The sequence below is a fragment of the Columba livia genome, chromosome Z (assembly GCF_036013475.1).
Source record: "Columba livia isolate bColLiv1 breed racing homer chromosome Z, bColLiv1.pat.W.v2, whole genome shotgun sequence".
NCBI classification, from domain to species: domain Eukaryota; kingdom Metazoa; phylum Chordata; class Aves; order Columbiformes; family Columbidae; genus Columba; species Columba livia.
Window position 1 is genome coordinate 29,737,023 of NC_088642.1, and position 27,863 is coordinate 29,764,885.

Below are 27,863 nucleotides of genomic sequence, written 5' to 3' on the forward strand. Positions count from 1 at the left end.
ACAAGTGTCTCTCTGACACTGATACCTACAAAGGCAATATGTAGCTGTAGCTTCTAAATGCCACGGTGGTGAGATACTCTTGACAACCTTGTGTGAAGCTTCTGAGAGTAAAGGGAATATGTTTTAAGAGGAGCTCACTGATGTGAATCAATGCCCTCTGAAATGTGCTTGAAGGTGTATTAGCTTCTGACCCGAAAAAGAAACTGGAGCTACCTTGGAGGGAAATAAAAAACAAAGGTGTTCCTCTAAGTGGGGAAACCACAGGAAATTTGTTTTGAATGTAAAAGGGAATTTTAGAGATTGGCTTGCAAAATGAAAAGTCAGCGGAAAACCCCACTGAATCACAATGTGAAAGGATTGGAGATTTGATGAATAATAGAGAAACAAAAACGGTGACAGCAGCACTGGGATGCGGCTCTAGGGAACTGCTTGAGAGAAGGTGCATCAGTGTGGACAGGAAACAAGTTCAGGTAGGCTGAGCACAGTGAATTTCAATTCAGTGGTTTGTAAGGGGGGTGCTTGTTGCTGTTGGATGCAAGGGAAACCAAGAAGTCGCCGATGTCCTACTTGCTTCATGAGGGACATTAAATGTGCTGCTTGTATTTTGAAGCTTAATATTGTAGACAGTTCAGTGACATGTCTATGTGTTGGATTTTTTTTCCCCTCCTCATTTGTTAGTGGACTCTCAGTAAGATGTGTGAACTTCATTTTTCTAAAGTACTACATTTGATTCTTTTTGCACAGAAATAAGATACATACATATGTTAGATGTGGATTTTTCTGAGTTTGGTGGCTTTCTAGATGGGGGCAAGATTAGATTAAGTTGGATTTTAATTCAAAGCTGAAATATACACGCAGATATGGGAAGCTTGATTTGGGTAATGTTAGTTTCTGTTTTGAAAATCCCTGTGTATTATGTCCTAGAGCTTTACAGAGATCATAAAATGTTGTAACATGCTTGCCATTTGAAGAGCTTGAGTATCAATGTGATAATATAGAGAATAAAACAAAATGAGTTGGTAGTGAGGGATCATTCACAAACACAAATATGAAAATATATCTTTGATTAAAATTACATGGCTTTCGTTTGGTATTTAAGAACTTGCTTTAGAAATCTGGCAGTACCGTGTCTGTTTAGCGACCTAACTGACGGTGTGGTAACACCATAAGGTAACAGACAAGACAATAAGGAAGCCTGGCAAAACCAAAATAAATCTGTATGATTAAGTAAAACAAAACTAAAGCATAACTGTGGTAGATACAAAGAAAATAAAAGGCTACTTGTTTGTGGATAAATGAACCTTTGGAACAAAATTAAATCAAACATGTTTAGTATTGTGGAGAAAGAAACATCTGTCCCTAGTAACTGCCAGCTTTTCCTTGGGGGATTAGCAGCAGGACTGCCTGTGCAGCGCAGGGGGGACCAGGACAAGCCCTGATAGCCTGAATAGCAGTGTCGCCACAGTTGATGTTGCTGGAGACACCGAGCCTGGCATTCTCTTTTTCTTTTAGATTTTTTCCTTGAATTTTGGTATAGCTGTTGTTCGATGACTAGAGGGTTATTTTTCACCTCCTTGAGCCCTGAGAGAGCAGGAAAGCCTTTTCACCAGTCGCCTGGATTGGAGCCCGTAGCACGGGAGACAGTTTTCTGAACCATGGTAATTCTGGTAAATGCTGCTTCTGGATTTGCAGCTTCATGTTTTTCTTAAACATGTTTTTTTGGTTGTTGTTGTACATGTAACTTGGCATTTTTATTATATTTAAAAGACAGTGAAGAAAATTCTTCTTTTCACAATTTTAATTTTTGAATATCAAGTGGCAGAGGGTGAAGGTCAATCCTGTCCAGGTGTCCCTAGATGAGATAGCACTCATGTTAGACCCTCATGGAAAATCCTGGCTATTTCACAAATGTCTATTACAGTACGGTAAGGGGTGGGTAGTTTCTGTGGCAGTGGTCATCCTCAGCAAGACTCTGTAGCAGATGTTAAGTTGTAGTATGTTTTTGCATTCATCTATGAAACATCTACTGTTGATGCACTTAGACAAGCTCAGTGCTCGGCTGACAGACTGCTGGCTGAGCTGATATAACACATCTGTGCTCCTAAACAAGTGGCAAGTTCAGAGGATGTAACATAAGCTGTGAGTTTTGTTTACTGAACGTTGGGTCCATTAACATTGCCATAGCCTGGTTCTGCTAAAAATAATTGCCTGGGTTTGAGCTAACGAGGCTTAAACAACTGTATGATGGTTGTAGCGTAAGGTTGCCAGGCAGGGTCTGGCGCCTGGTTTTTGGGAGAGAAAGGAGTGTCATACCAGAAATTATGAACCTTTCTTTTCCATAGCCTGATCTGGAGCCTCTGTGTAAATTTTTAATTATTATGGCTCAAAAATATTTCTAAGACTTCAAAACCTTGGTGTGCCATGTGTGAATATGGTGTCTTTTGGTGTGGGGGCACTTTAATTATGTGGAAGGGTGGGGAAGGCTATGGTCTTTTTCGAGCCTTATTTCTTGAGTCACTTGGGAAAGTGCAGAGGGGTTTAAGTCACATGTCAGCCAGTGCTGTAGCCCAGACTGTAATTTAGAAAACACCAACCTATATTTAACACTGAAACTGGCATTTCTGAAAAGTATTAGGAAGGCAAAAAGGCCATAGTTTTAGTACTGTAACTGATCACTGCTTCAAAATTGTGGTGGTTTGGAGAAGTTTTGCAGGTAGAAAATGTTCATTTTGCTTGGAGGTAAGGCTCTAAGTACAGCTTGGTATTTGCCATCAGTTGGCTCTGCTACCTAGATTGCGGGTTAGGTAAAATGTTTGATTTAGCCCTGGTTATTTGCTTTTCTTGCTGCTTCCTGAGGCTTTTTCTACACCAATTGCCCCCTAATTGCTGTGGGGATTTACGTGATGTTTCTGCAGATGTTTATGCTTGCTTTCTTCTGTTTGTGGAATGTCCATCAGATGACTAGGAGAAGAGTGAAGGAGAGTTTATGTTCTTCACTTCTGTTGATTAGGGTGATAAGATTGTAACGTATATGTATTTAAGGTAATTGAAAAGTGTCAGCTTCACATATGTTTGTATTCTATTGCTGTATTTGCAGCAATATTTTCTGCGTGCTCTAGTCAGTAGGAGATAAGCCAGATGCCACACACTGTATGACAGAATGTACACAAATAATAGTATTTTCAAATAACTTCATGGGTTTTGAGCTCTATAGCAATGGAACAACTTCCAAGAAAAAGTTTTGCCTGTGATGTGAAATCTAATCAGGTGAGGAGAGGCACTAGAAATAAAAGAAACGCCGAGTGAAGAATCAGTGTATCAGCAGTATGGCTCTACTTTCTTCTTTTATTTTTGAGATGTGTGTGTGAAATTAGTCTTTCTTGGATCACTTTTCCTTTCTCAGTTCATCATAATGCATGCTCACGTTTACATGGACATGTTTACATTTCAGAGGTTGATACCAACTCTAGGAAATGCACCAGAAATCAGGGATGTTGCCTTCAACCACTCTTTGCAGATTGATTTGGCTCGTAACATTTGCAGCTTGGTCTTGCTTTATATGCTAGACGAGGTTTATGCCAGACTAATTGGTTGCTGGCATTCCTGAATTTCACAGCTGCTGTATTCAGCTGTGTACTAGAAAAATATAATGGAATACTGTTTGCGGAGTGCAAGAGGCGATTGTAAAGATGTAAATGTGTTTTCTGGCACTTCAATGACATGTAAACTTTTAGTAACAAAGAATTTTTAGGAACAAATTGTAAGGGTACATTGCCAGTTCAAACATTATAGTATACATTTTGTATTTAAGCTGAGAATATTTGAAAGACAGACATAATTTTAATTTTCATTAGTGATTTTTTTATTCAGTCCTGACTTTCTTGGCCAGGCAGTGGATGAAATCTGGCACAGAGATGGAAGATTTATTGTGATTCTTTTGTTCCAGCATGCTGGCTTACTGTACTTCTGAGAGTGTTCAGTATTTTCTTTTTGTTCATCAGCCTGCTTTGATCTCTTTTCACTTGTTATGGCAAAGATTAAACCTTTTTAAATGGCTATTTGTTCTCTGTCAAAAGTTGTAGAGCACAGGGGCAGGTAATGGGACTTAGATGATGGCTCTGTAACTACTATAGTGTCACAGGTTTCAGCTGTGAGTACTGTTTTTCTTGAAAATTTATAAAACTTGGTAACATACTAAAGATTATTTTAATCACAGAATGGTTGCAATTGGAAGGGACCTCTGGAGATCATCTAGTCTAACCCACCTGCTAAAGCAGGTTCACCCAGAGCAGATCGCACAGGAATGTGTCCAGGCAGGCTTTGAATGTCTCCAGAGAAGGAGACTCCACAGCCTCTCTGGGCAGCATGTTCTAGTGCTTTGGCACACTCAAAATGAAGATGTTTCTCCTTATATTCAGATGGAACCTCTTGTGCTTCGGTCTGTGGCTGTTGCTCCTCATCCTGTCATTTGGGCACCACTGAAAAGAGTCTGATCCCATCCTCTTGGCATTCACCCTTGAAATATTTATAGTCATTGATAAGATCCCCTCTCAGCCTTCTCTTCTCCAGGCTGAACAGGCCCAGGTTGCTCGGTCTTTCATCATCCAAAAGGTGCTCGAGACCCATCATCATCTTCTCAGCTCTCTGCTGGACTCTCTCCAGTAATTCATTGTCATTCTTAAACTGGGGAGCCCAGAACTGGACACAGAACTCCAGATGCAGCCTCACCAGGGCAAAGTAGAGGGGGAGGATTCACCTCCCTCGACCTACTGGTCACGCTCTTCTTAATGCACCCCAGGATACTGTTGGCCTTCTTGGCCACAAGGGCACATTGCTGGCTTATGGGTAACTTGTTGTCCACCAGGACTCCCAGGTTCTTCTCCACAGAGCTGCTTTTCAGCAGATCAGCTCCCAAACTGTACTGGTGCCTGGGGTTAATCCTCTTCAGGTGCAGGACCCTACACTTGCCTGTGTTGAATATCATTAGATTCCTCTCTGCCCAACTCTCCAGCCTGTCCAGGTCTCACTGAATGGCAGCACAGCCTTCTGGTTTATCATCCTATCCTCTCAGCTTGGCATCATCAGCAATCTTGCTGAGGGTGCACTCAGTCTCTTCATCCAGGTCATTAATGAACAGGTTGAACACAACTGGACCCAGTACTGACCCCTAGGGAGCAACACTAGCAACAGCCCTTCAACCAGACTCTGCACCACTGATCACAACCCTCTGAGCTCTGCCATTCAGCCAGTTCTCAGTCCATCTCACCATGCATTCATCCAGCCTGCACTTCCTGAGCTGTGGGAGACTGTCAAAAGCCTTGCTGAAGTCGAGGTAGACAACATCCACTGCTCTCCTCTCGTCTACCCAGCCAGTCATATGACCATAGAAGGCTATCAGATCAGTCAAGTATGATCTCACCTTGGTGAATCCATGCTGACTATTCCTCATAACCTTCCTTTCTCCACATGCTTGGAGATGACATCCCTAATGAGCTGTCCCATTGCTTTTCCAGGGATGGAGGTGAGGCTGATTGGCTTGTAGTTTTCGGGATTGTCCTTCTTGCCCTTTTAGAAGACTGGAGTGATGTTGGCTTTTTACTACCTGTCCTGTTCTCCAAGACCTTTCAAAGATGATGGAGAGTAGCTTGGCAATAACATTTGCCAGCTCTCTCAGCAATTGTGGGTGCATCCCATTGGGAACCATGGATTTTGGGATGTCCAGCTTATCTAAACGATCTCTAACATGACGCTTCTCAACCAAGGGAAATTCCTTTCTCCAGACTTTCTCTCCAACCTCTAGGGTCTGGGATTCTCAAGGGCCGGTCTTAGCAGTAAAGGCAGAAGCGAAGAAGGCATTCAGTAACTCCACCTTCTCTGTATCATCCATCACCAGGGAACCCACCTCATTCAGCAGCAGACTTACATTTTCCCTAATCTTCCTTTTGCTGCTGATGTACTCAAAGAAGCCCTTCTTCTTGTCCTGGATGTCCCTTGCCAGATTTAATTCCAAGTGGACCTCAGCCTTTTTCACCGCATCCCTGCATACTCTAACAATGTTCCTACATTCCTCCCAAGTGGTCTGTCCTTTTTTCCACATTCTGTAGCCCTCCTTCTTCCATTTCAGTTTTGTCAGAAGCTCCTTACTCATCCATGATGAGACAAGCTTCTTTTGCTTGATTCCTTGCTCATAGCAATGCACTGATCTTGAGCTTGGAGGAAGTGATACTTGAATATAAACCAGCTCTCTTGGACCCCCCAAACTTCTAGAGCCCTAACCCATGGGATTCCTCAAAGTAGGACCTTGAAGAGGCCAAAGTTAATTCTCTTGAAGACCAGGGCTGTAATCCTACTTACTATCTTGCTTCTCCCACACAGGATCCTGAACTCCACTATCTCATGGTCGCTGCAGCCAAGGGTGACCAACAGCCTTTGTATCTCCAGCCAGTCCTTCTTTGTTAGGACAAGGTCCAGCAGCACACCTCTCCTTGTTGGATCGTCCATCACCTGTGTCAAAAAGTTATCAGTGCTCTGCAAGAACCTCCTGGACTGTGTGTGCCTAGCTGTGTTGTCTATTTATATACAATATTTCTATAATATTGTATAATATATTATATTGTATAGAAGTTGTTGGCTAAAATTACATTTTTCATATACTGTTTTTCTCTTGATTCTGGATTGACAGCTGGGCCTGACTTTAAAACAATAACAGAAGATTATACCAATCAAAGCTTGAGGAGTCTTCCGGTTCCCACAGTTTTTGTGTCCTTGCAGTCCCAGTGTGCTCCCTGTAGAAGTGGCAGGACTGACACTGCTACAGGAAGACAGTTGCTTCTGTTGCTACTTTGCTGATGAACCAGATAGTTTATTGAAAGCATTCTACAACAGGGTCTTCTTGCGCAAAATTAAGTCCCTGGAGGTCATTAAATGCAGAAACATTGATGACCTTACACAAAGAAAACTCACACAAAAAAGCTCGTCCAAGGAAATAAGGTGTGACAGCGTCATGCTCAGTGTGTCTGCTTCAGCTCTGCCACCAGAATTTAGGCAGAGTCCCGAGGGCGGGATGTGTGCCTGCACAGTGTGGTTTGTGCAAGGGGCAAAGGGGAAGGCCAGTGTGGGGAGAGGAGAGCAGGTGGTCCCTGCCCATCATCTCCTGCAGCGCCGCTCAGGCTGTCCGTGCAGAGCGTGCAGCGGGGGCACTCGTGAGGATGGTGCTCAGGAAGCACAAGTAGAAGGGTTTGTTTGGGCAAAGCACAGATCAGGAGAATGGAAACTAATGAATGCTAGGGGAGAGAAACCAAGTGAAGCAAAGGGGGAGGCTCTTTTTTTTTTTTTTTTTTTAATGTTAAAAAGAACTACTCAAACTTCTTTAGTGGTGGAGTGAAACTTAAGGCTTTGGGCAAGAACAGGCACAGAGGTTGTAAATGCGTATGTAATGCGGGTGAGCCGAGCATGGCAGGTGTGGAGACAGCGGTGCCCGGGGGTGCTGGCTGCTCTGCCCGTGCCCCGGGTGCTGCGCTTGGCTGGAGCATCAGCTGAGCTCTTCCTCCACTTGGTACCCTGAAGTACACAGGTGTGCTGTTACCTGCCATGGTGCTTCCACGTAGTCTCTCTTCTTGCTTAATTTTAACTAGGTGTGAATGTTTAGGCAGCCTCCGCAATCAAAGAAATATTAACAGGGTACATTTTTTGCTTGCTCTGTTAGGTGGGATGATGTGACTTATCAGTCAAGGTTTTTTTCAGACTGTATAAAAACAGTGACTTCGGAAAATCATCAAATTATGACTGAAATTGCTAAAATAGAACTTCAAAAATGTCAACAAAGGAGAAAACTGAAGTGGGCAGGGGGGTGGGAGCTTTAGGTAACGAGAGGGTGGAAGGTGAACCTGGACCAGAGCAGATGTGTCAGGACTGCGCTGTGTTTGGCCCTCGAGTGGGTCCCCGGCAGCAGCAGCAGCAGCAGCGTGTGTGTGGGCTGCTCCGGGACGGTCGCTCATGCACTGAGAGCTGGATGTGGCCCTTGGGCACCTGGGGCTGGCTTGGGCTGGGTGGCCTGAGGGATTGCTTGTTCCTGCCGTGGCTCATTAAAGGAGGGTGGTGGCGGAGCCGTTGGGTTGGACTCGTGTTCCTCAGAAACCCCAATTCTTGGTACTCTCAGGGCAAAGTGCAGATGTGAAATCAATGTGACACCTGGGTTTTGATTGTTTTGTGTCAGCGCATGGCTGCTCTGCTCTTCCAGTTGTTCCTCACTACTGTGTGTAGGAAAGAGGACATAAGAAAATTGTGGTATGCTACATATTTAAGAAGAAAATTCCTTATTCCCGCTAAAAGTTTACTGGGTTTATTGTACTTCATGGGGGCTTGCTGGTTTTGGGTTTTTCATGGGAGAAGTCAGAGCAACGGCACTTCAGCTCAGCAATCTGTGTAAGCAGCTGTTTTAAAATGATGATTTGTATTATTGTTGCAAGCAGTTTAATTACCGACTGATTGGATGCCCATAAGAAATGGATATCAGAATACAGTTTCAGAGGGCTTCACTCCTGTGTTGGGACATGTGATATTGTATTAATGTCATCCTAGAAAGGGGGCAAACAAGACTTTGTGGAGCGCGGCTTGGGAGACTTCAGTGCTCATGAGAGTCTCGTGGTACTTGCATTTTCTTCTCTCAAGAAAAGAGAGTCTAACTGGTGTGGCTTTCACGTGGTGTGTTGTTTACTTACCCCCCAGTTTTCTGTTCATTGAGCTTTTTACTTGTATGCTGACTGTCCCGTTAGAGCCTCCACTGTCTGAGACACTTCACAGTCTGTGGCCAGGGATCATCTTCTGTTTATTGCCTCATTTTTATTAACCCTCTTCTTCCTGCCTCTCTCTGCATGTCTCAGTGGAGGGATGAAAATAACTTCTGGAAAATTTTTTCACCAATTGATAAATGATCATTTGTGTTTGCTTTCTAGGCCGAATTCACCAAGCTATGGTAACATCCCTGAATGAAGATAATGAAAGTGTAACTGTTGAATGGATTGAAAATGGAGATACTAAAGGCAAAGAGGTAAAAAATGATTTCAGAACTTTAATCGTTTGAAAATGTGTAATCTAGATTAATATTACTTTGGAATTTGCACTAGAGACAAAAAGAAGATATAAATCTTAGTTTACTTGATGATTGTTTGGTTACAGACTGTTCTGCCTGGGAGCTGTTAGGCAAAGGATGGTTTCTGTTTTATTAAGTTTGTCTTCCTGAGATCTCTGTTGTAGCTTTTAAATAGTTCTTTTCATTTGTTGATTTTGAACCAGATTACAAGGGCTGACCTTGTTAACCTCTTTTTACAAGTATAAAAGTTAAATTTTTGAGATGGAGAATGACTCGAAGTTCAAACAGGAAACTAGTGGGAGAGCTAGATTAGAAATCTTCTTGTGATTCTATTATTGAGGAATTAAACTGCTAGTTTGTTTGCTTATTTATTTAGTTTTGGCAATAATTTTCCATCCTTCCTTCCCTTGAGAAACTGTGTATTTCTGTGTAACACTTTGCCATCCCACTTTCCTTTAAATTTTGGGCCACGTTACCCAGTTTCAGCTGAGATTTGCAGAAGCATCTCAGAAATAATTACACTTACCAGTCTTGTGAAAACACAGGAAACAGAAAAAACGTTGTTGAGAAAGTCCTAGTGATGTAATCAGCTGAGCTTATCCCTCTGGACACAGAGGGTCTATACAGTAGTGAGGTCTTTGAAAGGTGCAGCCAGAGGAAATGGCAATCCACAGGGACTAAAGCTATTTAAGATTTTTAGGAAACCAAGTTTCAATAGATCTGAAGCCAGGTATTTTTGAGATCCTGGCTCTCCCCCCTTACATTTTACAGGATTTTGAATGAGAAACACTTAAAAGAAAAACAAAATAGCATGATAAATTTGTCATGGTTTCAACTATGCTTTTTATTTTGGGGTGGTTGTAATTCATCTGTTTCTTTTGTGCTGTCCGGGAAATTTCAAATAATTGAGATGTCTTTCATCCCTTTTCTGAAAGGTGTGTTTTCAGTTTATACCAAGACTGAAGATTAAGCTGTTTTTATTTGACATAAAAGATAATTCACATTTTAGAATTAACAAATTGTGGCGTAAAAACTTTAAATATATTTGCTGTTTATTCTCAAACATCACAGGAGAAATGGAGGGGGTGAATACCATTTTAAGACTCACAAATGTGTTTTGTATTCTCTACACAGATTGACTTGGAGAGCATATTTTCACTTAACCCAGATCTGGCACCTGATGAAGATATTGAGCCTAGTCCAGAGACACCACCACCACCTGCTTCATCAGCCAAAGTAAACAAAATTGTGAAGGTTGGTAATATTAATGTAGCATGTTCATGTTAAACTTACAGTACTTATATACGTGTTGCTGGGCTTGAATTTTTAACTTCAACTTTTGTGTCTCTGGAGCTATCTGATAACTGTTTTCCTTTCTTTTTCCTGTGGTGAGTAGCAGTTTCTAACATTTTTTTAAGAACAGTTTGAACAGAGAGGGAGTTGGGAACCAATACTTCTATAACTAAATATATCTCAAGGAAAAGTACCGAAAAGGTTTTGGAGGTTGTTTCAAAACAGTATGTGTAGTTCAAGCAGCTTTCACCATGGGATCTTCAGGGAGGGATTTCGAAGCAATCACCTATTTATATTACTGATGTGGTGGTGTTTCCATTCACCAGAAAGAAACAGAGATGAGGCTGCAGTTTACATTTTCAGTAATATGGCGGCTGAATAACGCAGATTTATTTCTTTACAGACTCGACGGACTGTGTCATCTGTGAAGAATGACATCCCTGCCAGAGATAACAGAGGTAAATGTTATCTCTTTCCATTTCAGGGAAGTAAAAAATATGGGAACATTTTAGCCTCTTCCTCATCTAACATTCCCTAATAGCTCTGCACTTCTTTTTCAGTATGTATGCATGTGAAATGTAAAAGACATGGTAGCTCATTCCTGGAATTATTCCAATGTATATTTAGGAATTCATGCTGTACGAATAGTGTTTATACGCAAATTTAAGCAATATAGCATTAGGAAAGTTAAGCTGAATGAACTGAAGGTGCAAAAATTTGAAGTTAATTATGGTACATTAAGTCATGTGTGTGGACTTCTTCAAGTTAAACCATCCTCAGTTACCTTTCTGCTTAATTAAGTGTTTCAATATAAACTAAATAGTGCACTTAAAATTGTTACGCTTTCAATTTTTTAGCTTAGTTTTGTAATGGTCTGTGTATAAGCATCCTTTCAAAGAGTACTTAAGCCGTATGGGTTATTTCTCTGAAGTTAATAGTGAAAAATCTACAAAAAAAATGCTGAAATACCACAGGAGTATAGGTGAAAAGTATACGTTGGGTTAATATGCATGTAATGCATCTATAACATCAGAAGGAATAGTTACTTCTTATTGTTTTCATCTTCTCTCCCGCAACTAACTTATGCTGATGATTCTTCTTCTAAACATTAATCTGGTGTCATTAATACGGCCTAGATTCAAGTCCATCTGTTTAACTTGAAAAACAAGTGGGCTTGCATATCTTTGTAAGTGTTCAGACTCTTCTGGTGGATGACTGGAACCACTTTCACCTCTCTGCCATTTGCCTTTGGGGGTATTAAACTGAAAATCTCATGAGGAGGAGATAATCTTTTTCGAACTAATATGGTTTAAACTTGAGACATCTTATTGATGGCTCTTCTCATATCCATAACATGTTGTTTGTAGTAAATAGTCTGTTTGGTCTGGAATAACCTTGTCACTTGTATTTTAATAGGTCCTGTGCATCTTACTATTCACAGTCGGCTTAAGTACTTGTTCTTTGTTGGCCTTGTAGTTAAGCTTTTCTCAGCATGCTGTCTTATTTTGTGTAGTTGGTTTGTGCTATCAGCTAGATCTCCTATCATATGTGGAATGATCTGGGCATTTGTCTCATCTGTCCCGCTCGATACCTGTTTCCGTGGTTGTCTCTGTGTTGCACGGTGAGCTGTCATCTCTGGCTGCTAATCAAAGCTGGTACCTTAACTGTCGTACTCCTCTGGCAGGCTCTATTAGGAGTGTGTGCAGGAAACGGGCCAGCTGAAGCAGAGCTGCTTGAAGCAGCTCTTTGAAAAACAATTGATAGCATTCAGCCCTAACAAAGAGGCTTGTGTGCTCACCACTCCCCCTGCATTCACTGGGAACACACATCACTGCATCTTCAGAAACTGGCATCCTTAGCACATATAGAATCAATGCATAAGTTTATGCGTATTGATTGTATCTGTATCCCTTCCAGTATAGTGTCAAAAAGGTTTGTTTCTTCCACTCACAGATTGAGCTGCACTTGGCTGCCTTTCATTTCTATCCCTTTGGCCCTCCAGAGATTGTAGGCTCAGTGGGGTGGGACCATTTTGTAATGTCTAGAGAATGTGAAACAGCAGGGCTTCTCTTTTTACTCACTTTTTGGGTATAGTCACAATATAAATAAAACTTCAGCACTTTAAAACTTCAGGACTGCATACCTTCAAGTGCATGCTTCATTCTATGCACATAATAAGTTGTACTAATTCTGCAGTAGAGTATTTTAAAATATGCACACGCAGTGTTGGTACTTAATAATTACATTGTGTTGGTGTATGATACTAGGATAAAAAAGGCTACATACCAAAGGTCTTTATTAATAGACTTTCTACATGTATGGCTCCCCCTAACCCCCAGTAAACTGTTGTGTCTGGAAAAGGGGCCTTGTTTTATCTCCTCATCGTACCAAAGCGTTTCAGAATTGTGTAGAAATGATACTCTTCCTTGTCCACATGAGCTTTGTGCTTTTTCCCTTTGCAGTGGTTGGTTCTGCACGCGCGCGACCTACTCAGCTTCCTGAGCAGTCTTCCTCTTCTCAACAGAATGGTAGTGTTTCAGATATATCTCCAGTTCAAGCTGCAAAAAAGGAATTTGGACCCCCTTGTATGTAAACCGTGTATCAAGGATTCATTTATTCTGGGCGTTACATGTGCATTCTCTTGGATTGTGTTGTCCATAAGTGGCCAGTGGTGTACATGCACAGTTGTCTGTGGGGCTTCCTCGAGGAGCCTTTTCAGAGCGCTATGGCTCAAAAAAGGTTCACTTTGTCATAGTTACGCCAGTATGCGGATTTCGTTTTTCCTTTATATTTTTTAACCATGGTGGTGTTTGTTGGTGGTTTGGTGTTTGTTTTGGTTTTTTTTTTTTTTAATTTTCCTGGGCTTTCTTTTAATTCAAACCAAGAGATCACATGTATCCGTCCAAATATTTTTTGAGGGTCATTGTCCTTATATTTTTGGTCATGCAATTATTGTCCTATTCCAATGATTTTTTTTCTAATTCATTTATTTTATGAATTTTAGAAATAAAATTGCCATAATTATTTTGTACTAATACTGATTTGCTTGAAAAAATAGTTGAAATAAATACATTCTAATTATTGATAAATTAATATAATTGAAGTGTTACAGTGTAAATACTAAATTCATGCAACACTGAAAATATTTTTACGAGTGTATCGTTTTCTTTAAGCACGTAGAAAATCTAATTGTGTAAAAGAGGTTGAAAAATTGCAAGAGAAACGTGAAAAAAGAAGGTTACAGCAGCAGGAACTTAGAGAAAAAAGAGCTCAGGTTAGTATTTCTAGCTTGGATGGAAAATGTTACGTCAGCAAGAGAACTTTGCAAAATCATTGTGCTTTTTTCAGTCTTTAATGGTTCTTATGAACTGTATTGATCTTGAAATTAAATGTTTTCATCCTGTATACAAGTTTGATAAATATTTTCATGCTTGGTTGCATTGCCCTCATAACTATTACTTTAGACAGTTTTCCCCCTCCTTTTCATCCTACAGAAATAATTGCTTACAACTGCTTATCTTGCCATGTGTTCTTTAAAGATCAAATACTGATAATAGCTATTTCTTAAGGGAAATATATTGAAGAAAATAATCAAGTCTTTCGCTTTTAGATAGGTCTGTTATTCTACAGGAGGTATTACAGCATTATGATAAATTACTCTTTGTGATCTTTGATGCTTTGTAGGAGATTGATTTGAGGCTCAAGTTCAGACAGTGATTTTTAATGTTTTTTTTTTCTTTAAACCATTCTATGTATTTATATTTTACCTTTGCATCATGCAAGCAGGTCAGCAGTAAGTTGTTAGAAACTTGTGTGAAAGAAATGAAGTTGCTAATCCTGTGAGAAAAATCTCTTAATATTAGATGACTTTCTGTCACAGTGGTGCAAAAGCTTTTGCAAAACTCGTAGTGTAATCTTGTTGGCAGCCCTGTGGCTATGTGTTAGTCTCTAAAGAGATACGACCAATCCACTGCTGACATGGGAAGTACCATCACCAAGTAAATAATTCAGGCAATTCACTTCACAGTTTATGCTGTTTCTAAGTTGACCTAAAATCACCTATGTTGAATTCATGTTCTCTAATTTCCATCCATTTACACAAACAGAAAACATTACTATGCCTTTATGTGCAAGGAACAAATATATTTAAAAATATATGTTATTTTTACATATAATATTTAATATTATATTTCATATTACATGTTTAGGTTTATTTTGTATTTATATTTCTATACTTTTTATATATTACTTTTGATATTGAAATATTTTGACTTCACACTACAGCTAAAATTTTCCTTTTGTCACTCCTGTGAAGAGTCCCTTTGCATCTGAGTCTTAAACTTCTGTATGAGGAAGCTTTGTTTGTCTTGGTGGCCTGTGCTTACCTCTGCTTCCTGTTGCTTCGTCTAGTCTGTCATTTGTTGTCATTATGAAATGCAGCAATAACTAGCCAAACACTCTTTTCTAGTGGCTAAGGCAGGGTTTGAAGAGTATCAGGCAAACACTTTTTCTGCAATAAGCAATACTCCTTTCTGACTGTTAGAAGGAAGCACTACAGCAGGGATACATTTTGTGGGGGCTTACAGTCAGCAGTTTTTAGTTCACTGTGATCAGGGTCAACAACACCAAGTACCATCAGCTTCTGATGAGCAGGATGCAGTTTTATCTGGGGTATGGTCGGCTGTGTCAGAGGTGCAGAGACATGAGCATGCTCCCTTTCAGCTCATTAACCCCAGTGCAGCGCTTTCTGAAAGCACTTCAACTGTTTCCACAAGGAGTGGCAATCCAGGAGGAGGTTTATGTCATTTTGGGAGGAGCCATGCACGACTCTATAAGGTCTGAGCACCAGAGCTGGTTGTGTGTGGCATCAGCAGACCATGTTCTGAAAAGGTGTAAAAACCGACAGTCGCGGGAAGAAGTGACAGCAAGGATATTTGATTGATCTTGCAGAGGACTAGCTCAGCTCACAGTAGGCTCAGGCTTAGCAAGGCTTGAAGGGACTCTGTGCATGGCTTCTTAGGTGCCCAATTGCTCTGGTAGTGATGAGTTTAGGTGTAGGGGTGGGAGGTCTTCTGAGCTGGGATGTTGCCTACCACATATCTTTGGGATTGCTTCTGCCTTTTGAGGGGTCTAGAAGTCTTAGAAGAGATTCCAGTTCATCTGAGTGACTGTAGGAGTTAACTCAGGACCAGTAGTTGGATCAAGCTCCTTAAACCTACTTAGTTGCAGCCGTGTTGTGTTTAGAGTAGCCAGGGTGCCTGCGCTGTCCTCTGAAGTGTGTGTTGTACCCCTGTAATGCAGTGTGTCCATCGGACCGCCTTTTTTCAGGAAGTGTTGGCTGTATGTGCTGTCCAATGTTGTGCAATCGCTTGGAGGTGTTTCTTCAACGTCATGACCCTGGCAAAGCAGGAGTAGTTTCTCTTTCTTGAGCAGACAGTTAATTAAAAAGTATTTTATATTACATGCCAACCAAAACCATGAAATAGAAAGCATGTAATTGTTTTGCTTTATGATCAGTAAATTAGCTACATCAGAATGGGAAAAGGCATTAAACTTGCATATGAGACATTTCTAATGTTTTGGAGAAAAAATAAGGTTTCAGTTGGTGTGTATTTTTGTTATCAAGAATACAGAAGATACTGAAGTTTAGTCCATTTCATGAAAAAAGTAAATTTAGCAATTCTTTTGTTCACTTCCCCAGGATGTTGATGCTACAAACCCAAATTATGAAATTATGTGTATGATAAGAGATTTCAGGGGAAGTTTGGATTATAGACCACTGACAACTGCAGATCCTGTAAGTACCCTAGCAACATGGAAATGTTTTATCCTCCTTTGTTTTTGATATGTGTTTTCAATTTTTTCAATGTATACTTCTGTCTGTAAACATGAAAAACAAGTAGTTTAATATATATTAGTATTCATTATAACATGGGTTTTATTTTTTTCACTAATTTGATATTGAAATTTGTAGGTATTGAAAGTCCTAGGTTACTAAATTTTGTTAATTATCTCATTTAAATGTCTTTTTACTGTAAAATAGTACCAATATGTACTAAGTAGTCACTCAGCCTCTATTGTAAATTTTCCTGGGATAGCAGGGGATGTGCACACAAAATCATTAAGCTTCTCTGAAAAACCCTCGTGAGTGTAAGGATTAAGATTTGATATTTGAAGGTGATGAGGGCCTTTGGTTTGCAGAGGAGTCAGAGGAGCAGAATCCCTAAATGATGAACACTGTCAGATCTCTGTGGAAATCAGAGGTTGTGACAATTCCTGTCCATAGCGCCTGCCCTCTTAGATGTGGGTTTTCTTACCATATTCCAAGAAGCCCCTGGTACTCTATGGAATTGGATCACTGTCTGCAGGGAGTTTTGTTAATCTCTGCTTCTCCCTTTTGGGTTTTTGGCTATTTTGCAGACACATGGAGCTTTTACATGTTCAGATGACTCACTGTCTTGGAAATTTCTCTTTGTATACATGATTGGCTAATTAAATCAAGAATATAAGTAAAATAAGGTAAAATATTGTATAACTGAATTGGTGTATGGTTCACTGAAAGACTGTTTCTTTTGCAGATTGATGAGCACAGGATATGTGTTTGTGTACGAAAACGACCACTCAATAAAAAAGGTATGACCATTGAAGATTTTGCTGTTTATTTTTTTTTCTTTTAAAACTGCTTCTGATAGTAGTATGATTTGTGCTAAAGAGATCTAGAAATACTGATCAAAGGGGAACCTGTTAGGCTAGACAGTATGTGTGACAGACCCAGAAAATTCATAGGCTCATCATAAACTGGATAAAGATGGGAGAAAAGTAGTTTAACTGTCACCATTTTATGGATTCGGAGCTGAGGTGCAGAGAGACTGCAGTTTTTTTCCAAGATCATGTAGGCTGTATTTAGTTGATCTAGGCATTAATTCTACTGTAATTTCTTCAGTGTTCTTACCTTGCATTAGGATCACCATTCTTTCAGACTGTCCTTCAAGGGATGACCTGACCAGAGACCTGCCCCGTGAAAACTTTCATACACATTTTTTGTACACTTATTTTTATACTTTCAAATGGTCTTGAATCAGACATCAAGAGAGCAGTTGAGGTGCTTAAACGCTGATGTCTTACGACAAGACAAGACATCCTTGCAGGGCAAACTGGAGGTGGGGCAAGATACCCTGGGGCATATGAAATGCCACTAAAAAACTATTAGATACTGGAATGACTCCCTAGTGACTTTTTTGATATGTTGAATCTCATTCTTCTGATGAAGTTCTGTACTTTCAGTGGGAAATTAAGAACGCAAATGCTTCTGGATTGCAGCCTATCTGAATCCCAGGACTTAAGTAAACTGACATTTGTTTTGAAAGATGTTTCTTTCCTTTTCTTTCTATTATATTTTGCTTAGTTAGGGGACTCAAAGATCATCACTCTGACTCTGAAACAACATGGTGTGCATTTACTATTTTTGTACTGTCAGAACTAAGGATTATCTAGCGCATATCGAGAGGAAGATGGGAGAATTGTGTGGAAAAGGGAAAACATATGTTGATACCAGTCTATAGTTGCACAACGTATTTAATAAGGGCACTCAGTATACAAGTCTGGTAGCAGCTGAATTTCTGTTTTAGCATTGGAGGTTATCTTTAATGAAATATGACTTAGAAATCTGATACATTTGGGGGAAGCATCACCTTCTACCTGCACTGAAGGTGGACAAAGGGAAATGACAGTGAATGAGAGGAAGTTGGCATGGGCTGGGATTCAGAAGTAGGATTTGCTTTTGTGAAAGTTGCTTATATTAAGTATTAGTGATTTAGAGCTATTAAAAATAGTTCAGAGGTATTTGTAGGAAGATGAGTGTCCAAGTAAAAATGAGGTTGGCGCTAAAGTTGTTTCGCATTTTTAAGAATAAGCTATAGTAAAAAGGTATTAATGAAATAATCTATGCAGGGGGTGAACCATCGAGATAATCTACTACCCACATTATACAATCTTCTGAAAACACACGCTTCATAAGAAACAGTATTTCTCGTGACATGTTTTAAAATTGAAGAATCCAAGATACTAGTATGTAACCACATGAAGAGAAAAAACAAAATTAGTTTTTCTTGTCAGCCTCATATACAGAGAATTATCACAAAAATCTTTAGGTTCTCAACACCATTCTGTGAATTGACTTCACAGGAAGTAGGTGTTCAGATTTACATTTTAAAGTTTTATTTCAGTGATGTATTTTTATAATTGAGAAATGTATGGTGGGTTTCACAGACACTATTCCAAATTTTCATCATCAAGGAATACAGGTTGTCATAACAAATAGCTGGGAACAGGTAAATGTCTTATTTCAAACAACTGTTTAAGGAAAATCAGCTCTTGACTACTTAAACTTAAAAGCTTTTGCTGCAAAAATTGACTGTCATACATCTCTGTTCATTACTGTTCCTTATTTCTTCTCTGTGATTACTGCAGAATAATTGCATTTTATTTGACTTCAGTGCAGTTGAGAAGTTTATTATATAGTGACTTGAATACATGTTTCTGTTGGTGTGTAATGTCATGTAATGGTAACCATTGTACTGTTTGATCAGTACGTTAACTGGTGAAAAGATTTCTATGTGATTGTATAAAGTCACATCAAATTCTTGAACTGCATGCCTGAAGACGTTTTACATAGAAATGCAACTAGGACACATTAATGATCCTGGCTGTGCACACAAAGGATCTTTATTTTTGTGCATATTACGGATTCCTGGGTTCTCTGTTTTGCTGACTCATATCTCACACAACAATTAGCAGTAAATTGTAGTGCTGTGTAGTAATTATAACCTGGGATCTCACTGCCGAAATCCTGTCTAGATGGCTTTTGTTCATGCCTAGCAATAGGAAGGATCATTAGCATTTTCAGCTTTCTGCTTACAAGGTAAGTTCTGTATTAAAGACGTATACTGTAGGTTCCAGGAGGAATATGCAAATTAAAATATCTGTGTAGAATGAAATTATTTTTTTTCTTTTTGAAATCTGTGAACATATGACTGTAACATTAAGGATTTAGGGAACGTAAAAAAGTTGATAATTTAAAATTAAGCAGATTATCGTAAGGATATTAGTTTCTTCGCATGTTTAACCGTCCAAGCAGTATAGGGCTTTCGGTGTCCAGTTTATCCAGCAGAGAAGTTAATTTTAAAAACTCAAAGAATATGGCAGTAATCTGTGAAACAGTATAGAAGCCCTGAGGAAAAAGAACTCAAATCCATGGAAAGTGTTTTTTTTAGAGAATACATAACAAGCTACAGTGATAGTTTTTCGAATTAGCTTTGTACAACCTCTCTTTAATTTCTAGCAGTTGGTAGGATGACTAGGCTTCCAAAATTAAATCTCTTCCATAGCAGATTACTATCTAGGCATCGGAAGCCCAAATCCATTGCATTGTTGTTACTTGGAGGAGCTGTGTTATCTGAGATGTTCTAAGACTGTAAACAATGAAAAAAATGTAAAAAAGAATTATGTGTTGCTAGTTAAATATATATTTCACTTATTTTATAGAAACTTTAATGAAAGACCTTGATGTAATAACAATTCCTAGTAAAGATGTTGTGATGGTACATGAACCAAAACAAAAGGTGGATTTAACAAGGTACCTAGAAAACCAAACTTTTCGTTTTGATTATGCCTTTGATGACACGGCTCCTAATGAAATGGTTTACAGGTATGTGTATATGCTTTTTTTTATTTTTTTTTATGTGAATCTTTTTTCTCATGTATCTCCCATGTCAATAACTGTGGGATTTCCTTGCTCATGGACTTTACTCCTATTCTCTGTGTTACCAGACAATATATATTGCTACTCCATTATTCTGTTTACTTTTGTTTTAACTCTTTATCCTGAATTCCTCACCTGCAATGTCGTCTCCACCTCTGTTGGCCTCAGTCCTGCTGCAGGTTCTCCTCCAAGCCCTGATGGTTTCCAGGCTCTGGCGTGTATTTCGTGCCTCCTCAGCTGCTGAATATTTGAACAACTTCATGAGCTCTCCCTTCGCATCAGGGTTATTGTCTTATTAATTAGTGTGCGTGCAGCACCTGAGGCTTTTGGTCTTCAGGAAACTTGGAAGAAAAGGGCAGCCCCAGCCCAGAAGAGCAGTTTACATATGTGAAAAGAGATGGAAACAAATGGGGAGAGGGCGGGGAAAGTACGAAGAAAGTGGGAGAGGTTATGTTGCTGCAGTGCTGACACCAGAATGGCTTGGCTGCTGGGAGCAATCTGGCTGATGTAACACAGAGCTGCATGGAGCTAAGTTAACTTGCTCAAAATGCTGAATCTTCCTGATTTAAATAAAACCCAAACAAACAAACAAACAAAAAATCCTAAACAAACAAAAAAAAACCCCCCCACACAAAAACCGCCCAGTAACAAAGACACACATCCACTTTCAGCCCCAAGGTATTTTAATCTCCATTTTCTCCTTTATTCTTCTGTCTCCTTTCTAAAGCTAGCACAGAATAATGCTTTTAAAAACATGTTTGGAAGTAGCTATTTACCTTGTACGAGTCACTAAATGGAGCAGGTACAGTAGCAGGCAATGTTAGACACCATACCAGGTTATAATCTTGGTACAGAGTCTAAATGTTGTGAAGCTTTTGATATTAGAGAGGAATTCGATTAAGATTATTTTCCTTATGCTTGGAAAGTGCTTCTCGTAGCCTTAGGGAAGAGTGACAGAGAAATACCTTAATTCTTGTTTTTAATCCAAGAACTAGGAAGCAGAAGTTAGCAGTATGTCCTGATGGATGTTAGATATTGATGTCCTGTTGATGGATAACAGAAAATTCATAATACAAGAATTATTAAAAGGCCTTGAAAATTAAAACTGCTGTCTTATGCTTGATATAATTAGAAGGATGAAGGTGGTAGAAGGAAAATTGGCATAGTCTGTTTACACTCACAAAAGGCTTCTAAACAGCAAAGCTGTGCCTGTGGAGATGTCTGTCTCTAATGGTAGTTTACTGGTAGCATCTTTAGTTCCTTGAGACTGAAGAGCTGCGGGAGAGCGATCTAGCCGGTGATGTGCGCCTCTTGCAGTAGTTCTTCTCCCACTTAGCAAACAGTTCTTCTAATATCCCTCCTTCCTGCTACTTACATTTGTGAGCAGTGTATAAATGCAAGGGGTGTTTTTCGCATACAGTGTTGTTGAATTTTTGTATTGAGTTTTTGCCAGACAATTTTTATTAGTTACGTAATGCATTAATGATAGTACTGGAAATATTGAAAGATGATTGTATTTGTACTGAAACAGTAAACCTCTAGTCTGTGGGGCAGTGCAGACTTTCTCCTTCTCCCTCATGGCACAATAATGGTTATTATTATTTGAAGAGCAAACTGCTTCAAGGTCTCCTGTAAAATAGAACTAAGAACAACATAGGTATCATCATCTGCTCCTACCAGAATGCCAGGGTCACAGTGGGGCAAAAAATAGTGTGACAAGTTCCTCCAGTTTTCTCCAGTTTACTAAAATGAGTCACTGTATTTCTATATTGAAAAACAGCCTCCAGTTTGCAGGAGAAGAGTACTACTCTATTATTATTATTATTATTATTATTATTATTATTATTATTATTAAGCTATATTTTAAGTATATTTGAATCTCTGAGCCACAACACTGAGTTGTAAGTTTTCACTGATGTTAAAAAACGTACACACGTTTTAAAGCAGAACCAGATTTTACATTTCTGAAAGATCAAGTTTGCAAATAAGGTTCTATTAAAAGTAAAGTTGGACTGTTTTTGCATGGTACCATTTAGAGGTTTATAATGCTTTATGATAACTTTTGTAGATATGTTTGTATTTTGCCTTACTTTAAAATAGATATAATTAAGTTTCTTTCTTATGAATCAGCAAAATGAATCTTTTCAAAGTCAGTTAAAAAGAGATAATGGAGTGTATTTGTTAGGTTGATAGGCTTTGTGAAATTTTGTATTTTATATATAAAAGGCACAAACATCAGAATGCGGGTATATCCTCTTGAGGACAAAGGAAGTATATGTTTAGAAGAAGCAAAATAGAAACAGTAAGGCTGATCAGGAATCACTGGTACATTTTTGATGAAAATTCAGTATTCAGTTAATCTTAGTTTTTTCTATAACCTTTGGCTGCGAAATGGCTTAGTCTTGCCCATATTATTTTTGTAAGTAGTCTTGTGTTTGTTCCAAAGTGGCATGAAATAAAGTTCTAGCAGCTCTGTGTTTCTGTGAACAATTGTTCCTGTTTCTGTCGCTTAAAGGTACTTTTTGTGTGAACACCTGGAAAAAATTCAGAAACAGAGACTTGCAGAGAGACTCTTACCTCCCTTGGTAACCCTCCATTAGTTTACCCTTTGCTTTAGGAGTTCATCATGAAGTAACGGTGATAAGCAGCTGAAGTAGGAACAATAAATCATCTGTTTTCTAAAGTAAAAATTAAGTCTCTAAAACAGAAAAATTATACTTCGGATAATATTTTTTTGACACATCAAGTAATACTTCAGAGAAAAATAGATTTTTCAGTTCTGAAAGGCTTGGGTATCTTCTGTTTTCTTGAGCCTTTTCTCAGTGTATGTATGTTCTCAGAATACTAAGATGTGCAGTGTTCTTTTAGCCACTCATCTTCTAAATTATACCTTGAAAGCTGATTTGAGCTGGAAAAAACAAAACAAGAACCCCCCCCAAAAAGGACTAAAAAAAAAAATCTGTAGCAGAATTTTAGTATTGGCAAAACAAAACAGTTGTGTTGCATTATTAAAACAAGATTTTTTTTTTTTACTTAGGGTTTAAAGAAGGATAATAGTGTTGTGAAATAAATGGGAGAGACCTTGTAGCTTATGTTTGTTTGTTTGGGATATTTTAATGCCTTAGAGCTAGTAGTCTCTTTAGTTCAGGAATTAATGAGGTGGTGTCCTTTGATCTCTTGAATCACAGGACCAGTTTTGTCACTTCTGGCCTTAATATTTATAGCATCCTTGTGGTAGTAGCATCTTAAAGTAATTCAATTTCTTAAGTTATGTTGTTTTTTGCATTTAAGGTTTACAGCTCGACCTTTAGTGGAAACCATATTTGAAAGGGGGATGGCCACTTGTTTTGCATATGGGCAAACAGGCAGTGGAAAAACCCATGTAAGTATTTGTTCTACATGTCAGCAATACACTTCTTTTTATATATGATACACTTAAATAAGTTCTAATAAGTAACAAATATGCGAGCTACAGTTCTGTGATTTTCTCACAGTGTATTTTTGATTTTTTTTTCCTTTTTTTTTTTAATTTAGACTATGGGTGGTGACTTTTTAGGAAAGAACCAAGATTGTTCTAACGGAATATATGCACTTGCAGGTGAGACTTTATTGGTCTGTTGGCTTTTTGCAGATTAGTTGAGGCCAATAAGTTTTTTGCTCCCTGTTGTACAAACATAAGGGTCTACATATTTTGCATTACAGTGGAGCTTTGTTGACATCAAAAGTAGTTCCTAGAGGTGTAGTCTTTACACAGTGAAATAAAGGTATATGTAGATTACTTCAAAAGACGCAATAAATGCAACAGATGATTAACAAAGTTTATAATTTTGGGATCTTTTGCATCTTCCGGTGTAATGTGGCAGTTGAAACTCCAGCATTTTAGACTTAGCTAACTGGCCCTATGTGTTATCCTTGAAAAATATGAGACGCTGTAAAATAGACTGTTACACATTAGTGAGTCTGCACTAAATGAAAATAAAGAACAAATTTTCTTTTTATTCTGGAAATGTATTCACAGCTCGAGATGTCTTTTTAATGCTAAAGAAACCAAACTATAAGAAGTTAGAACTTCAAGTATATGCAACATTTTTTGAGATCTACAGTGGTAAGGTAAGCACCAGATCTTTCTCTGAGGAAGGGGGCATTTCTCTTTCATGAAAAAGATTCTGAGTTTGTCACATAAAATATTTTTTCCTCTTTGTACTAAAAGCTTTATTTCGCGTGATTCTTTATGCTGCCCTTCCAATCATGTTTTTCCATGGAATGCTTTACATATTTTGATATAGGATCTTAAAATAAAAATGTATTTTAAAGCTCCTCTTTAACTGTGCTGTTTTCCCCCCTCTAAGGTTTTTGACTTGTTGAACAGGAAGACAAAATTAAGAGTCTTAGAAGATGGTAAACAGCAAGTCCAGGTGGTGGGATTACAGGAACGGGAAGTCAAATGTGTTGAAGATGTTCTTAAGCTTATTGAAATAGGCAACAGCTGCAGGTATCTCCCATAGCTTATACCAGTTTTTCATTGTTAAAGAATCAGAAGCTTTTCTTGGGGTTTCTTCATAGTGATGGCTTTTTAATATGCAGAGCGTTTTTTGATGAAGTTGGCTGCAAGTGAGGACTGACTACCATTTAAATAAAGATATTTAGAGTTTCTCTATCTCCTACAGAGAAATAACTGATTTTTCTAAAGGATGTGAACTGCATGCATTATGTAAGCAGCTTACTGACTTAAATTCAAATCATTTTTAATCTGGAATACTGCCAGATTCTTCTGCTCTAAAAGGCCTTGATTCATAGTGAGAGATGGTTAAGCGTATATATACATATCTATTTATATATATATTTTTTTTAAGAACCCAGCTTCATTGTTCTTAAAATTAGCCTAGTGCGTAGAGTGCTGCCTGACCAGATAAAAATGCCATCAGCATTTTACATGTAAGCTCTCTGATAATCTGAATCTTTGAAGATCTGTTTATTCTTGATATTAAAAGGGAGGTTAAATGCTACTAATATACCGTTTCTGTTTCAAGAGATGAAAAAAGAGGTATAATTGTACTATGTGCATCCAGTTATTAGGGTTGTAAATCTAGTATCCACAAGAACATTAGACATGCTGTCAACACATGTAAGAAAACACAGCACTCTGCCCTGAGAAAACTGACGTTCTAAGGTTAGTGTGTTTAGCATGTATGGTCCTTCGCCTCTTCACATGTCCTTCCCTTCTCTCCTTTTATTTAAGGACATCTGGCCAGACATCTGCAAATGCACACTCATCTCGAAGCCATGCAGTGTTTCAGATTATTCTCAGACGGAAAGGGAAATTACATGGTAAATTTTCTCTGATTGATTTGGCTGGCAATGAAAGAGGAGCAGATACTTCCAGTGCTGATAGGCAGACCCGACTGGAAGGTGCAGAAATTAACAAGAGCCTTTTAGCACTCAAGGTAACTGAAATGTTTCCATTGCCTTTGAGTAGGTGGAAGCCTTCTGCATGTAATAGCAATGACTATTAAAATGAGTGGTTTTGGAGGCTTTGCTTGTCTACATTGTCTTCTGATGTGACAGGTAAAATAATGTAATGATGTTTCCTCTAAATGCCTGAAGGAGCACTTGGTAATTGCCAAGTAGAAACATTGTATAAACGTTGTACTGTCAGCTTGTATTTAAATTAAAAAAAAAAAACCTGTCCTCTAAAATGGGAGGTACTTTGGGGGGACTTTGGTACTCAAGGTCTGAAATACTAGCTAGAAATATTCTTGCTGATCTCTGTATTTATTTCTTTTTTTATTTATAAAAATAGAATTACCTTTACAACATATTTATTTACTGCTGTTAATTAATTCACTAAAGAAACACAGCAGCAATGTATCCAGAAAGAGCTAGCAAGTAGACTAAAATAACCCTTGAAAGTTGGAATCCATTTTTGACTACTCTTTTTGACAGGAAATGGCCTGATACAGTGACTTGTCAGATTTTCATACATTAATTCAGGACACATCAAGAGAGCTAAGGCATATTATTTAAATATTCATATGCCTTTTTTGTTTGTGTGTTTTATAGTGCTTAAAAGAGGTTCAGTCTAAACAGGGAAAGTATTTTTTTGGTCTTACCTGGGGAGAACTTCTCTGTTGTTGTGTAGTTTTGCTTGGGTTCACTGCTATCAGCACCAGCACTGCAGTTTTATATAAAGAACCTGACCGCCAAAATCACTGTGCTTACTTGTTTATCTCCAGTATAAATGTGGGAGAAGACTTCTATCTGACTCTAAGCATATCTCGCAAAACACAAAATTGTAACCTATGATGTGTTACAAAATTGTGTGGCATGTTGAAAAACGGGAAGCAGCAGTTCTGAAATTGTGGCCTGTTTTGATTTAGCATCAAAGTAGATCATGCAAGCAACATTATGTTGACATTATCACTTTCTTCTAAATGTGTAATAGTTGAATAAAGCAGGTTTTTCTAATCATTTTGGGGGGGGGATTGTTTGTTTGTTTCGCTGTTGGTTGATTGGTTAGGGTTTGTTTTTGGTTTTGTTCTGTTTTTTTTTTCAGTTTACTTGATTTTGTACTGGCTAGTACATTCAGTGCAATAGCCATACAACATACTTAGTTCATTTTCGTACAGCTTATCTTTTTAATTATAGTGAAAGGTTCTGCTGCTGCCATACTAGTGGTTGTGACCCAAATTATATGGGAAGGGGAAATAAAAATACGTGGAGGTTTGGAGAGGTCTAAACAGTGGTATAAGAAGTTATACGTTTCTCAGTCGTATGTTAGCTTTCCATTTTCCATTTATCCCCCAAAACATGACACAGCTTTTTCCATTTGTATTCAAGACCCTTGAAGTTACTGTAAAGTTTGAATTAAATTAGTATGTTCTGATAAGTGGTCTTTGGTGCTTATCCAAGACTTACTGTTTGCATGTGGATATCAGTCCTGTCTTAAATTGTTCAGATTTTTGGCCCAGGAAGTTATTTCTGTAAACTGCCTGTTCTCCAGTTTTTAGCAGTTTAATGTACTATTAGGTTGGTGCAAAAGGAATTGCAGTTTTTGCATTTTTGAAATTTGCCATTTGATATTGGATACATTCTTAAGTAAATGTGGTTATGTTATACATAATTTTAATGTGCTTTTCCCACTTTTCTTTTTTTTTTTGCTACTGACTTATTACTTGCTGTTTATATTTATTTTAGACTATGCAAATGATGTTAGACAAAAAGCAAATTTGAGCAATTTTCTTATTTGAGTTGAAAATGGGTTACAAAGCAGTGGAGACAACTTACAATATCAACAACATATTTAGCCCAGCAACCGCTAATGAATGGACAGTGCAGGGCTGTGTCAAGAGGTTTCACAAAGGAGACAAGAGTCTTGGAAACAAGGAGCGTAATGGTGGCCATGGGAAGTTGACATTGACCAACTGAGAGCAATCATCACACCTGATCCTCTTACAACTGCATTGGAAATTGCCAAAGAACTTCACAAAGACCATTCTACAGTTGTTTGGCATCCGAAGCAAATTGGAAAGGTGTAAAAGCTTGATAAGTGGCTGCCTCATGAGCTGACTGAAAATCAGGAAAATCATCATTTTGAAGTATCATCTTCTCTTACTCTATGCAGTAACAACAAACCATTTCAACTGGAGGTGACCAGCTCAGTGGTTGGACCAAGAAGAACCTCCAAAGCACTTCCCAAAGCCAAACTTACACCAAAAAAAG

At 38.6% G+C, this 27,863-nt stretch overlaps 1 protein-coding gene across 5 annotated transcripts in view; it reads left to right on the plus strand.

The window, feature by feature from the left end:
• Window positions 1-27,863, plus strand: part of KIF2A (kinesin family member 2A) — a 56,753-nt gene that overhangs the window by 15,161 nt on the left and 13,729 nt on the right. For 3 of the 5 annotated variants that reach the window (XM_065045270.1, XM_065045267.1, XM_065045268.1), the window contains exons 2-14: window positions 8,955-9,049; window positions 10,226-10,345; window positions 10,788-10,842; window positions 12,847-12,969; window positions 13,558-13,658; window positions 16,086-16,181; window positions 16,963-17,017; window positions 19,928-20,090; window positions 23,436-23,526; window positions 23,679-23,742; window positions 24,163-24,254; window positions 24,494-24,636; window positions 25,384-25,588. In XM_065045270.1, coding sequence (XP_064901342.1) covers window positions 8,955-9,049; window positions 10,226-10,345; window positions 10,788-10,842; window positions 12,847-12,969; window positions 13,558-13,658; window positions 16,086-16,181; window positions 16,963-17,017; window positions 19,928-20,090; window positions 23,436-23,526; window positions 23,679-23,742; window positions 24,163-24,254; window positions 24,494-24,636; window positions 25,384-25,588 — 1,403 coding nt within the window. The remainder of the gene's footprint in view (window positions 1-8,954; window positions 9,050-10,225; window positions 10,346-10,787; window positions 10,843-12,846; window positions 12,970-13,557; window positions 13,659-16,085; window positions 16,182-16,962; window positions 17,018-19,927; window positions 20,091-23,435; window positions 23,527-23,678; window positions 23,743-24,162; window positions 24,255-24,493; window positions 24,637-25,383; window positions 25,589-27,863) is intronic. The other 2 variants (XM_065045271.1, XM_065045269.1) reach the window with 1 other exon arrangement.